The 15,777-nt window shown below is 38.4% G+C and overlaps 1 protein-coding gene across 1 annotated transcript; it reads right to left on the bottom strand.

Moving 5' to 3' along the window:
- Positions 1-987: 987 nt before the first annotated feature.
- LOC308503912 (testis-expressed protein 12-like) lies at positions 988-4,309 on the bottom strand (the record flags this gene model as incomplete). The annotated part of the gene is made up of 4 exons (XM_081063709.1): positions 988-1,128; positions 3,241-3,296; positions 3,394-3,505; positions 4,247-4,309. 4 exons carry the CDS (start codon positions 4,307-4,309, stop codon positions 988-990), a joined length of 372 nt encoding a protein of 123 aa, XP_080919835.1.
- Between the last annotated feature and the right edge of the window lie 11,468 nt (positions 4,310-15,777).

The raw sequence follows: 15,777 nt of genomic DNA, 5'->3' as shown, positions 1-15,777 counted from the left end.
TACATATAATAGATCGAATTACCTATATGGTTAAAAAATGGGTGCTGTGATTCGTAAAAATCTGATTAACATAATTATTACACATAATTATATAACATTGAAAATTTTCAATACAATAATAGTACCTTTCATCAAAGGGAGGATTTTTTTTTTAGCGAAATAAGTAGTAGATATCCACTAGTCCAAATTCAATTTCTGAACTATAATAGGATTGAAATGACTTACCAAGGTTGCCTTGTTGTTTAGCTAATCTCATTACTTCTGGATCGCTAATATTTATCCCATACCACAAACTGGTAAGGCTTCTCAGTACAATTCATTAACTGAAACATTGATATGGTTATATAAAAAAAGCAAACTCATACAAGGTTCTCGTTAGTAAATTCTGTTTTTTATTTTACCACTTTTATCATAAGAAAATAATTTTACACGAAGAACTTTTATTAGCCATGTATAACTAATAGTGAAAATAATCAAATAGTAATATTAAATAGCAACAGCACAGTTATAATTTATTACATATTCAGAAACTAGACAAATCACCTTTAAGTTTTAATTTTTTTTATAATACCATGAGAAACATTTTTAAATGATCTCCAAAGCTATCAGCTCTTTAAACAAAATATTCTAAAAGAAAAAGTGCAATATTGTTAAACATTATCAAATTAACGCATTGAACGCTCTTTCAGAAGTTGAAGAAAGGCTAGATTTAGGACAAAAAAAGAAAGGAATCCATATATAACTTAAGTAATACACCTTTATGAAATCTGCCAAATAGTTGACCCTCAAAAGAAAAGCTACAAACTTTATTTTAACATCCAGTTAAAGCCCCTTTTAAATCTAGAAAAGAAATTCAAGGAGTTTCCCCTTCTTATGTTTAAGGTTTACGTTTTCTTTAACAACTAGAAAGCTCTCAGAGCATAAATGTCATTCTTTCACTACAACAATAATGGGTTTAAATTCTCGGCTTATTTAAAGTATACAGTCTTATCTGTGCAATGTGTTTGCAATCACTGTAAACCTCTGTCTCAGCAGCTCTCTTTTTTGTATCAGAAAGTTTTCAATAGTATCGGCTTCTTTGAAGAGTCCATCTATCTCGTCAATATAAGATGCATCTACTGCTGCTCTCTCACTAAGGGGGGAAAAGTTTTACATTAAACTAAATAGGTGTAACACAACTATAAATAGTCTAAACACACTATCATAGTGATGCTCCTTATTAAGCTATCTTTGTTAGCTATTTCATTTAAATAGCTTCGTACATCGGAAAGCTTTAGTAACTTCCACTCTTCAGCAAAAGTTAAATTAATTCCACATATATTTTTGATTACTCAAAGTCTCCTGACACCAGAGACTACGTAGCATATAGATAATAATTCTAATATTACACTATACATAGTCATGCTTCACTTAATGAAGGGGATATGTTTAGAGAAATGTGTCATCAGGGAATTTTGTCATTGTGTGAACATCACAGAGTGCACTTACACAAACCTAGATGGTACAGCCTACTACACACCTAGGCTATAGTGTATAGTCTACAGGTCCTAGGCTATAAACCTGTACAGCATAATACTGTCCTGAAAACTGTAGGCAATTGTAACAAAAAGGTAAGTATTTATTTATCTAAACAGAGAAATGGTAAAGAACAGCATAAAATATTAGAAAACAGTATAGCTGTATAGGGCACTTACCATGAATGGAGCTTACAAGGCTGGAAGTTGCTCTGGGTGAGTCAGTGAGTGGTGAGTGAAAATGAAGGCCTAGGACATTACTGTACACTGCTGTAGGCTTTATAAACACTGCTCCACAGCCCTCCCCCTGCTTCCTCTGATAGTGTCAGAAATAGAACCCTGAAGCTGTCAATGCTGCTCCATCAATAGTAATGTGGGCTAGAACTGACTGTAAATATCCCGGAGAAACTGGCTGGGTAAGGTGGAAATCACTGTAACAGTGACTGTCAGGAGGAAGTGAAAGGTGGTCTGAGGCTCAGTAGGAATTAGAAATCAAGACGGAGAGAAAAAGGAAAATAGGGGATTGTCATGGCAATGTGGTTTGCCTATTGCATGTTGCAGCGGTAGTCATATTAAGGAACTTTGTATATATTCAATAAAAGTGTATTTAACATGGAGAGGGTATAGAACTGAGGACTCAATATTTTCACTTTGGAAATTTGTTTTTAGTTCCATTGACCTTATCGGGCACAAAGAGCTCTCTCTGAGAGCCCTGAATTGATGGAAGAAATAAAACTTTGCTTTACATCATTACAACCTGAAAATATTTCCAAAGTAGAGGAACAGGCTTGTTCCTCACTCCCAAAAAAAGATTTTACTAAAATTGCAGTGGAACTTAATACTTGTTAATGTAGCGCCTGCAGAACTGTGTACGTGTACAGGATATCAGGTCCTCCACAAAGAATTCTGAAGGCTATCAACCTAGACCTGGTAGGGCCACAGCACCGTATGAATATGTAGGAAATAGGCTTCACTGTGCCGAAACACATCAGTGGCTGACTGATTGGGATGTAATTAGTGCACTGAAAATTGAGGGGCCCTGGGTACGAGAGAATCCATTGCCAAGCCTCACAGTTACTGCTCCCATCAGAGAAAAAACTTCCTTCAAAACCACAAATCCCTGCATTTCTTACAGGAAATCAGCTCCATTATAATCCTATGAACTACTGTCGTATCTGTGGTCTGTTGCTGACTGAAACATTGCTATGTGGTGCATAACTATACATTATTTTAACAGCCACATAAACCTTTATTCATATAGAATGACTAGTACTTCAAAAAAGCACCTTATAAAACATGATAACGTCAGGACAATAAAATATGTAAATTCATCCTTCAAATATATGCAGATAATATTTAAATATTTCATAAATATATTTGTTTTATCTTTAATATCACTCTATTATTAACTTCACCAGATGGTATTGTTCTCAAAGAGGTCTTTTTTCATAAAATTTTAAATGTTTTATCATCTAATTAGAGACTAAAATATGTCCAGCCTATTATTAGTTTTGGAAATAGCAAAACACCGGACGTTTACTAGAAAAGTTGGAGTTATTCTTTGAGAGCAACCAACTAATCTATTTTAAGAAATTGAGGTAGAATAAAAAATTCCAAAATTATAATTACTGGATAGGTTCCAAAGCCACTGAACTAAAGTTACTATTATGGAATTTCCAGAAAAAAATTTCTAAGATGAAGACTCAAGAGAATATACTCTAAGTACTTGCCTTAAGATCTTTGCATATGTAGACAACATTAGATTAATTTCCTTGCTCATATCTATTAAAAAAATCAGAGTTAAGTTGTGAAATATAATAAACCTTCTGTATTACAAGATAAATTTATAGAAATATAAGCAAGCATTTTTATACATCACCATTCAAAACTCTTTCCAGGGCTTCATCTTTATAAAACAGTCCAGAGCTTTCAGAGAAAGAGGAATCTGATTTTCCAAGAGAGGATAGTTGTGGACTATCTGGCATTTGAGGCTAATACAAGAACGTAAAGAAAACAGGTAAACAGTCAACAAGATCCTTAGGACATATGCATTCTGTTAAAGGAAAAAAACAGCAAACATGCTAGATATTTTGTTCTTGTGTCCTAATTAGTCATTTGAAATTTTATTACCAAGGAAACTTTTAGTTCCAACAAGCATCTTGTTCAATATACTAAATTTTATTCTAATTTTTATTAGACTTTCATGTGTTATTAATCCCCGATAAGGAAGTTTCCTGTATCTTGAACCAGTAGATCCTTCCATAGAAATATAGCAAAACTCTCATTTAGACAATAGCCAAGTGCTTAAAAAATTTTGCAAGATAACATAATCTTTAAGTGAGCAAGTAATGTCCCAACATGCAAACAGACCAACTGGTGGGGGTACTAGTGAAAAAAGGCAGGATACAGTATTCTTTAAAAAATCAGCAACTCCAGTACGTAGGTATCCTGGTTATGATATCAAAATAATTACAGTCCTACATAGCATAAAGGCATTAACCCATTTTCTGTCTCTAGATCACAACTTACAACAAGGAAATCTCCCAAATCTTTCTTGGAGACTTTCTCATATGCTTACTAAAAAATATGCTGGAGTTAACATAGCTCCTTCTGGGCCCATCCCGGCTCTTGGAATATGAACACTTAAATTCCACTTATCAATAAAGCTTTCTTAAATGGAAGAAGTCTGACAACTACATAACAGATTAAGCCTCCAGAAACATAGAGATTACCTCCAACTCTCTTGATCTCTTGCAATTTCTAGTATCAGTTTTCATAACGTGATTTGCCATCATATTCTGGAGGCAACTGCTGCAAAATTAAGAGCAATGTCAAATGTAAGTAAAAACTCCATGCTACAGATCTCTTCAATCCTTCCCTTTCCACTCCTACTGCCAGTTTACTCCAGGCTTTCATTATCTGTCACTTACCTACTACTCTATTTCATGCTGTCAATTGCTATTTGGAGAGTCTTTCAAAACTCTAATTACTGCATTCCCCTATCTCAAAATATTTCCGTTTGTCACTGTTCCAGAATAAGTTCATCTATGCAAAGTCCTGCATCACCTGGGGTCAACCTACTATCCCCATGACTTTCATCTATTCCCTCTATGTACAGTAAGGCAAATTAGTCTCTGGGACTTCTGCCTTGTTTCAGGATTCATTCAAGATTCTTCTACCTTCATAATATCTTAATGTTGAACTCAACCTTGATAGTTCATCTAAGCCAATTCCATACTTCACAGACATGAAAACGGGGAGAGATATTTGACCAAGTTCAAACAAGTAAAACTGGGCCAGATTAGAACCAAGATTGCCTTTATCCTGAGGTTATCTCCACTGTCCTACCTTGCATTCATATAGCATCAAATTTTACTTTTAAATTACTTTCCCATAAATCCTAAAGATAATTTACCTAGGAGTCTGAAAGATTAAGTTTAAACTTAAAGAAAACATGTTCAAACCTAGAATGGTATAGTCTCTACATCTTACAAGACGAGGAACCCTGTCTACACTCAAGTTACCAGTTTACTTAGCTTGTTTTTTCAGAAACTATGCTAACCTGGATAATTGTAATGAATCTGTATTAGTCACATACAATATTCTCATATATATATGCAAATATACGTTTACATATGCATATATACACATATATATGCATATATATATGACAGAAAGACAGCAACAATAATAAAGATGTTGGTTTACTAAATTCTGTGTAAGGCTTCTACATTCCTGTCACTACCTTTCTAGGAGTGTATCAGTTTAAGGGCCGAAATAGGAATAGGTAGAAAACAATACACATGTACTGTGCTCGCTTTGCCTTGGGAATTTTGAAAACGTTTCAGAGAAGCCAGCATAAGCGTTGTTCTCCTCTTCATCCTCTCCTCTCTCAAAATAACTACACGGGCACATATCAAATGAAAACTTTTAAAATCAGTTGTTTCTGTAAAAAATTAATTAATTTCTCCGTCACAACTTAGGGACTCAGATGAATCCTGATCAAGAGATTGGCCTCGTCCCGTGACAAACACCATTCACAGCCACTGCCCCCAGCTATGCAATCTAAGGTCTTGGAGATTTAGTCATTATCAAGCTCTACCCCTTTGCCTTATACAACTGTTTTTCTTCTAGTCTTCTTTTTCTCCTCAACACCGCCTCATTCCCGGCCATTTTACCCATCTTGTCTCTCACTTCCGCCTCCCTCTCCTCTCCTCCCTACTTGTGATTCAGTCCCCCTAGAAACCCTGAGAGGCAGGATCCATCCTCTTTCACTGCCTTCTTTCACACTCCCACAGGTGGACACCCCTCCAGCCCAAACCCAAGACCAGGTTACTACATGGCGGCAGCGTCAGGACCTTCCTCTTCAGCGAAAGCGCGGGAATGAAGAGGCCGGGTGAGCACAAGTGCGCAGACTCCGTGAGGGACGGCGTCTGGCGTCAGGGCGTTCAGCGCACACCAATCACGTAATGCGGCTGCGCAGCCTCCGGACGCCAGGAGAAGGCCTGCCCGGCATGGGGCGCGCAGGGGCTGCCGGGAAAAGCGGCTCTCTTCCGCTTCTTTCTCATCTTCCCTTCCACTTGAAATCTATGTAAAAGGAAAAATCTCTCCCCTCCACCCAGTGTGTGTTTGGGGAAGAAGGGAAAAATCTGAGATTGGTCTCTCCGGAAAGAACGTGGAAGCATTGCCAGAGCAAGGCCAAACTGTGTGAGGCCGCTTGGAATCTCAGTAAAGGAACACAAACTAGTACACCCAGCACCACTTTTTCGGTCAAGTTACATCTTATTCCGGATGGTTTGTGTGAAGGAAGAGTTTATACCTGAGTTCCCCTGGCCTGCAAGCAAGATTTCTAGATGAGAGCCTCCATTCCTTAACCTTTTTCTCTGTTGCAACTAAACTTTCAGAAACACACCCTTTTAGAAAATTACTTGCATGATGTGTCAATAAGTTTAGTCTTAATTGACAACCTTAGACTTAATTGACAGCTTTCAAAAAATATTTTGTGACATTCATGACCCACATACTTGAAGCTAGCCTCATTGGGTGCTTTAATGTTCTGACTTTGACCTGCGATTTCAAAGATAGACATTCTAAACTAATGCCTAGTTAGCTGATGTGGAAGAAAAAAAGAATATCAGCTCATAAAACAAAGGTCAATGACACCTCCCATAAATTCCAAGTACACGATCTTATTTATACCTGTCAAAATTTATGGAGACCATAACCTAGACTGGATTAGGGAGCTCTCACACCCTATGTCCTTTAAAAGCCCGACAGATAGAACTCTATAACAGCTGTAGGGTTGTTTGTGAAAGCCCCTCTTCTTACTTTCCTCTCTGCAAAGTACCTCCTCCATCTTTATCCAGTGTGAAGCTCCCCATGGCTCACCAGGGCTGCAAGTTTTGGATTGCAGTCCTTTCTTTTTTCTGAATAAATCCTTTTTGCTGATGGAATACCTACTGGACTCTTGTTTATGGTTAACACACCTTAGCAAATTAGATTTAACATATAAAATTTAATGTTTTCCCCCTTTGGCTTATTTAAATGTCAGTTGTCATAAAGACTTGTAAGCATTACGTGTGTATGTTTATTTATCGGTTGTTTGTGAAAAAACCAATTGTCTTAAATAAGTTTCTAGGAAACAGGTATTCATTTTGTTTTAACTTGATTGGCTAATATTGTGAACTATCAGTCACTTAATAAAATGAGGCTAGATAATTGTGGTGTAGTTATTGAGAACTTAGTGAGAGACTTTAAAGAATCCCAATCATTGTCTGACAACTGATAACAATCTGTTGAGATTTTCCCCACCTATGGTAAAATAAGGGGAAAAGTAATGAACATTTCATAAAGCCAGGGTATTTACTTTAAAGAATTCAGTTATTCTGATTCTATGTCCTTACCAATCTTTTTGGTGGTAAAGTCTCCTTTCATAAAATAAAAATATAAAGAATTTTTAGATTTTCAATGTCCTTTCCTTACTTAGTGAAATATAAAGTTGTCCACTCTGTTTATCTTTTCTTCATTATTATCATTATTGTTACAATTATTTTTATGGTCCATTAAATCCAAAAGTATGGGAAATACTGATCTAATTTTCTCTCTCAGCCTTCACATTGTGTGATCTCTAAATGGGTAGTTATTTAGTTCTTAAAATATTTCCAGGAAAAATGATTCCATCTAATCATAAATGTTTACATCAGATTAAAAGAATACCATGGACATTTTATCCTATTTTTCAAATTGTATCTCCATTGTATAAACTAAATGAGTAAGAATAAGTGAGAGCGTGTGGAGGGTTGTAGTTGTCTAGTGCTTTGAAATATTCAAAGGGCTATCATCATCTCATTAAATCTTCACAAACAACACTATGAAGTAGGCAGGACTTGGAGACATTTGGGTTACTCTATATCAAAGAAAAAAATGTTTGTCCCAAAACTAAGAAATGGGTTAAATTATGCATTCTACATCTTTACAGCTGGAGAAAAATAATTGGCAATTGGCCATTTAACATTAACTTCTTAGGTGCTTTGCTACTGATCGCCATTTGACTCTACTTCATGCTTTCCTGTTAATTGGCCCAATTAGATACTACAATTGGAGGATGAAAACTTGTTATTTCAATTTCAATCATTTGTATTCTTATCATATGCTTCTTAAATGTGCTTTTTTTTTTTCTGCTGTTAGCTACCACACCAAGCACCTCTGACCATCTTACCACAGACTTCCTTTGTAATCACTACTGTGGACATGATGTTTTTATGACCTTATGAAATAAAAACACTATCTTGTTAAAAACAAAACAAAAGAAATTACAACTAGCTGTTGATATAAGCATTGTATTTCTTAACCCTAGAAGCCCTCTATTTCCATACAGTCTCTGTACCAGCAAAAAAGCAAAACAAACAAACAAACAAAAAGTCACTGCTAATTCCCTTGCTAGAAAAGCAATACAATGTAGCCTTTCAAGAGAAACCACATTCAAGAGAAAATTGTAAGAAACTTTGTTTCTGCTAATTATTTTCAAGGCTGTCACATTTATACTCTGCTTTTCAAAAGAAACATTTTAGGTGCTATCATTGCATGATAGGAATTATTCTAATAGGGCTAATTATTCAGCAGTGTTAGCTAAGAATGTTTTGTGCTGAAATGGGAGTAGAAAGTCTCAAACAGATTAATGTGAGAAAGATGCTTCAAATTAACCAAGCAGGTGCTTTTTTTAAAATTGCTTGGATGTACTTTTGAAAGAGGTACAAGCTTTGGATTGTCAGAACTCCAACTTTTACAGAGAAATTATTTCGTTAAAATAGAGATTTTACGTTAAAGAATTATTCATATTCTCTGACAATTTAAGTCCTATTGCCCTAAGAAAAAGCCCACATTTGAAGGCTGGTCCAAGGCTTGCCAGAAGTCTCCTCCTTCCAACCTTCTTCCTCATTCCTCCTTAGTGCTTGATTCCCTTTCCTCAAAGAGCTGTGATTCACTAACAGCAAAGAGTCTGATTCCAAGCCTTTCTGCATTCCTGGCTGCCTCCTTTTGCTGCTGAAAGGGCAGCCACATTCTACCATCTACACAGCCTCAGGAAAAGAAAGGGACTTCAAACCTTCCAAATCGATTTCTCTCCTAGGAAACTATTGGGCACAGGTAAGAAATATCATTCCTCTCTATTTGGAAACCTGGGCATGGCAATTACAAATCAATAAGCTAGAAAAGCGATTGAGAGGAATTTAAGTTTTCACGTCACTGTGATGGGGAGTCAGTAACAACATAAGTAACATAACCAAGTCAGAATAGAATCTTTTTTCTCTCTTTTAGCCAACATTGGAGAGTACCACTTAAGAGCAAATATTGTCAATCTATTTGGTCTCATGACATCTTTACATTCCTAAAAATTATTAAGAACCCAGAAGAATTTTTGTTTCTCTAGCTTTTATAATACTGTATTACTGTTATTTACTGTACTAGAAATTAAAACAGAAACTTTAAAAATAAGTGACCTATTAATTTAAAATAACAATAAGCACATTACATGTTCGTATAAATAACATTTTTAATTATAGATAACTATATTCTCAAAAAAATCTGTGAAGAGTGACATCGTTTTTTTTCTTTTTTCTTTTTATAAATCTTTTTAATGTCTGGCTTAATAGAAGAGAGCTGCATGCTCGTCTGCTTCTGATTCAGTCTCTGTATATCACACATTATGTAGCCTCTGGTAAACGCGATTGTATATTCATGAGAGAATGAGAATGAAAAAGACAAATTATAACTTAGAATTATTATGAAAATAGCTTTGACATTGTGAACCCCCTGAGAATTGCTGCTTTAGAATGATAAAATAAATAAGCTTTTCTTTAAAGGGAGTCTCAACGCCCTTTCAGACACAAACAAAAAACTTGCCAAAGGTTGATACTCTTGATGGAATCTGCATCAGCACCTTTAGACTGGGCTACAGTTGGATATTATAGCGTTCCTCAGGAGAATTTTATTTCACAATAAAGAAGGGGCTGAATAAGTATCTCTCTTTTGAAAGATGAATAACAAAAATTAGGACACCCTTAAAAAATCCTCTTTTCCTTTTGCCTATATACAGCTATTTCAAGTCCTATTAAATCTTCCTTCAAAACATCTTTTTTAATCTGGCTGGTTTGTTCATATAACGCCAACATGAATATTACGAATTCTTCCTTGAAATCCTACACGAATTCTTAGAGTAGTTTCATAACACATCTCTAATCTTTTTCGTAATGCGCTTGCCAGCTCTATATCCCATTTTCCTATTGCCTTTGAGATTAATTTCATGACTTCTACATGACTTCCAAAGCACTTCCATACTTTTAGCCCCATCCTACTTTTTGTTCGCTGCAGGGCAGCAGGATTGGTCTGCTACAATTTAAAAAATGGCCCCATTCAGTTCACCACACACCACAACATTGTTTTAATTATCAGATAAATGTTCTTCTATTTAATCTTAAGCATTCTTTAAGATTAAACTCAATTCTCCTTTTCACACAAAGCCATTCCAACTACATATATTCCGTTTTGGCTTTTTGCTTTGAGCTTATATTTAGCAGTTGATTATATATATCTTTTATCCTTAATTCTTTACCTAAATTTTTACCTAACTTGTCTTTCATCCCCATCTCTGCCACACACACATACATACATTAAGAAGATGGCAACAATTTCAAGGACAAAATGATTTACAAAACTGAAAAGTTAGGTTTGATCTTCTTGTTGCTGTCACAATAACTACATACACGATTTTAGGGTATTAGGTAATACGCTTCCTCATTTCATGCTACGCTGTTCCAGAGAATTGGAATTCCACAGCAAGGATAAACATAGTTGCTTTTCAAGTTCAAGGCATTTTTACTTTTAATCTAATAGTATGTTTTTACACTCCTACTAGCTTAACCATGCTGGCTATATAATAAATAATGATTATGTGTTCTTTTAGAATGATGAGGATGTGGCTACTAGGGCATTTGTCACATAGACATGGTTCTCTCCTTACAGCTTATCTAGAATCTAGAATTACAAAATGTTGGAGCTGCTTATCCAAACGAAGAAACTGAGACCCTCAGAATTAAATGACTAGCCCCAGACAGGACTGGAACACATGTGACCTAATTTCCAACATGATTTTTTACCATCCACTATCCTCCAGTTAGTTTCCAGGGCTTGTATAACTAAAACTTCTTTTGTTTCAAACAACCAATTGTCACTACGTATTCCTGGGAGGATCTTTCTGAGGTGGTTTATAACTCTTTTTTTTTTTTTTAAAGTCAATAATCTGAGAATCTTAGATGAGATATCTTTAAGCATTTCTATCCAGTGAGAACTATAATTTTCATAGATTAGAATTAAAGAAGCAAAGGAACACAGATGAGAAAGGAAAAGGAAAGTTGAGGTGAAGAGAAGAAGGAGACACAATAGTTGTAATCATAGATGTATTGAGATCTAACAAAAACAGTGTAAGAATAAAGAATTCAAAATCAACACTCGTGAAGTAAAAAGAAGCTACTAGGAAAAATAAAGAGGAGGAATATTATAGAAATTATTCTATTTTTTAAAATGTTTTCAGACTTACCTCATTTTCTTTCTTTTTCTCATTGGCTTTAGGATGGAGTGAAAGTATTGAGACCGAAAAAAAACTCTACCAGCCCTTTACACATTGTTGTCATGCTACAAAGTTTTATCATAGCAAACATTTATTCATATACTGTGTATGAATCCTTTCAGGTGTTGAAGATTTAAAGAGGAAAACAGACATTTTACTCTGTCTCAACTGCTCACTCTGGACCTTTTTCCTCTGAAAACTGCTCTGGTTATAAAGATAAAGACAGCTCCCAGATTTGGCTCATTTTGCTCAGCCTGTTTCTTATCATTGGTCTATAGCTTGAAGAAAATATACACTAAAAAAATTAAACTTAAGAAAGACTCGGAAACTATTTAAGTAGAAAACTAGACATCTTAGCACGCGGCTGACCAGCTTGCCTCCAGGCCATAGCTACAGCTGCCATCCTAGTTCCCAAAGCCACCATGCTCCCAAGGGGACAAGACTTAACTGTTTTCCTTTTGGCCCCACACCACATTCAAGGGTTTTTTAATGCTAATAAGAGTCACAGGCTCACCTGATATCTGCCTCCTACAACATCAGGCTTTCTTCAAAGGTCCTGTAATTCAAATATGGACCTGCTCCATCCTTAATCTCGCCACTTTCCTCGCAGAGACAGAGGAAGAATTAACTGCCAATAAGTTTTAATACAAGCCTATACTGCTAAAAGGGACGTACAAAAAAAATACCCCTAGACAACCCAGATTGGACGCTCTGCACCGATGACAGTTCTTTTATAGAAAAGGACATACAAAAGGCTAGACAGTCAAATAGCTTACTCAGTAACAACATCCCTAAACGCCACCTCACAGGCTATCCATGCCATGAGACAAAAGGTAGGACAGGTCAGAATAACAGTTCTCAAACAAAGCTGCCATCGATTATCTACTTCTCAAACACAATCAAGAATATAAAAAAGTTTAAAGGGTTAGGCTGTTTCAGTCTCTCTGATAGTTCACAGTTAATTAAAGGTTTCCAATATTAAACTAAAAACGAGATCCTTTGGTTTAGATTGGTCCTTCCTTACTTTCTGGCTTCCTAGCGTACCAGGACTTAAAGAAGCCTTTCTCATATTTCTGTTATTCATGATTATAGGAATCATCTCTTGCTGCTACCGACGGTGTATCTCTACTTGTGGACCACTCACTAGCCGGCTACGACGGCCTTCAGAGCAACAAACTCCTCATCTGGATCTCCTCATCCACCGGGGACCATTAGAGAGACCTCCGGACAAGCCCTAGCTGCTGGTCTCTCTCTACGTCCCTCCTCAGCCTGAAGTAGCCAGAGCGATCGTCGCCCCTATCCCCTAACGGCAGTTAGGGTTTCCTCTTCAGATGGGGGGATTCATACAGGAGAGTTAGCATGTCCCTAGGTAGACAGGGAGGTCCCTGGTGGAATAAACGAAGAGTCATAGCCTAAAACTTCAGGTTTTGAAATCACTCCTTCGCACCTGTATGTGTGGAACACTTCACTACGGAGGACAGGGTTTGTGATGTTTATAACTCTGAAGGAAAACTGAGAACAAACTACCTTGGTGCGGGACCGCGAGGTGATCTATCTCATCACAAGTTCACAGTCGCTCCCGAAAGACATGTTTGGGGGACATCTCCAGCAATATTCAACACGCAGAGGGAGCATGGATGCTTTAACTGGCCCAGGGTGAGAGTTCAGCGGACGGAAGGAGTATAAATGAAGGAAAAGGGAACATGGGATTTTGAGGGTGTTGGCAAGAATGGGGCTTACATGACAGACCCAGGCTGATTTATGCTATGGGTAAAAACTGGTGGTGTTTAGAAACTTGGAGATCTAATGGTCTCTAGTGCCATCTGTTGCCCAACTAAATGAGGAACTACCAGCTCCTCATTAATCCCTGAAGAACTATCCACCTGGAGATGAGAAGAAAGGCCTGATTATATTAGCAATGTCCCGCAAAACACCACCCTCCCAAGGCCGAGCTAGGGGCAGGGTGGGAGGTAGTAGTGGGCGGTTCAACTGCAGTGGCATCTGCTGTGGACAGCAGAGAAACAGCCAGTTTCCAAGAAGCCTCCTCTCATAGCTGAGGACCAGTAGTCCCAGGCAGGCTGTGATGGGAAAACACAAGGTGCTTTTCAGATCTACATTCATCTTCTGCTCTCTACGTATGATTATATTTGTATGTCTTCTCCCAAGTGTGAGCATCTCTGTCGCCCACCTATCTGGTGGTGGTAATGACCCAGTGCTACTTTTTCTTTCATGTATTCTTGTTCCCTAGAGGAAGCTATCTCCATATCCAGTAACTATAAATTTAAAACTCTCTTCAAAAGCTTGTCTCAATAATCAAGTGAACTATGAACAGACTGACAATTAGGATCGAGAACTCGTCGTCGAAAAGGTGCCACGTAACTCATTGCTGAGCCTCACTATGGTCACCTTCGAAGTACTCCCGTTGGGAAGCTATGCAGCGACACAAGCGCCTAGTCCACCCTTCAAGGCGATTGCGGAACTCCTTTCCTGGAATGGCCATAAAGCTGTCATCCTATTACCCTCGATGTTCTGAATGTCATCCAAATGTCTTTCTTGCAATATTTCCTTTCAATTCGGCTAAAGAAAGAAGTCGTTGGGGACCAGATCAGTTTAGTTTTCCTTAAGTTTGAATTATGGGGTAGAGAAGCATCTTAATCTTTTTCTGGGCTTTGACTTCTCAAGGTGGTCATTTGGCCCTTTGCGACATGACCATTAGGCTCATCTACAAATGTAAACTTCATCCTCCATTGGTTACCTTTCCCAGATTATCGTCTCCTCTGGCCCAATTGAGAGCACCTTCAGAACATGTGGAAGCTTCTGCCAGCTGCGGGTAATCTTGGTATTATTCCACAATAAAATCCTCAGCTCTTGTAATTTCCTTTGGTGGGAGGGAGGTGTCACAAATGATCAAGTACTAACATTTTATTCCCTTAGATACACGCTTTTAGCTTGTGTTGACACCCTTGATGGAATTCTCTATGTGCTGAAATGGAACCACGGGCGTGTATCAGCGGTACAATAGAATCCAGTGGAATTGTATCAACACTGGGGGACGAACCCCCCTCTGCCATTTGTTCGGTTTTTTTCAATATTATTGTTATCGCTAATCTGGGTTACTCAATATCATTGTTCTAAGGGTCCTTATAAGTCTAACAATATTAAGTTTAACAAAAACTTGAACCTTAACCTTTACTATTCAAGGATTTAACTTGATGTCATTTTTACAATATTATGTTCAGGCAATTTATTTGGATTGCCCACGATCATCTTTTCTCTTCCCAACTCAGAAGAGTTTGGTGCCATTTAGAAACACTGTGTTTTTCCTACTGCTGGTCGAGAAATGAATTTAGTGGGTCATAACAAGGAGTTTCCTCTTTTTTTTTCTTTTTTTCCAAAGTACAACATTTTATTTAAAGGATACCTTTATCCCGGGGTGACCGCTGAGGAGCAGGGTTTCCCTTCTGCTGGGAGGCACCCCATGCTGTTCAGTTAAGTTCCCCACAGCTGTGTGGCCCCCAGGGGAGAAAGGGCTGATGCCTGTCAAAGGGCTCCTGCTGCCGGCCCTGAAGCCAACACCTCCACCCCTCTGCAGATCTGGGAGAGCCCGCCAGGGGGCGCCACGCCTCTGCTTGCGCCAGGGCCTCCCGCAGCCGCTGAGGCTCGCGCTGAGGCACCCGCTGCAGGCCCCCTTGACGCTGACTCTCCCTGCACGCGCCCGCGCGCTGCCGGGCATCCCGCGCGGATGGGCGCGCCCCCGCGCGCTTTGGGCGGTCTCGGGCACGCGCGCCCATTGTTCCCTACTGCATCCAGGCAACAGGCCCAACGGTGGGCACTTCGCCTTCAGCCCTGTTGACAGCTGAAGGAGCTAGCTAGGAGCCTGCTGTGGATCCAAAGACAGACCTCACCCAAGTGACCCATGGGCGCTTATCAGGGCAGGATCTGTCTCCCACGCCCGCCCCGGGCACCCGAGGGCCAGCACCCCTGCGCTCGCCATGCCCACCACGTTCATCTGGCCCGCCATCCTCACACAGCGGTCCGTGCCCCTCCGTTCTCTCGCAGGCCAAACTGCAGGTATCTGATGAGTTTGTCTTCGTGCTTTCTCACAGCGTCTGTGCGGCGATGTTCCAAGCTCTCTCAAAC

Source organism: Rhinolophus hipposideros, assembly GCF_964194185.1.
Source record: "Rhinolophus hipposideros genome assembly, chromosome: 10".
NCBI classification, from domain to species: Eukaryota; Metazoa; Chordata; class Mammalia; order Chiroptera; family Rhinolophidae; genus Rhinolophus; species Rhinolophus hipposideros.
Note: the sequence above shows the minus strand (reverse complement) of the source record. Positions and strands in the feature narration are given on the sequence as shown.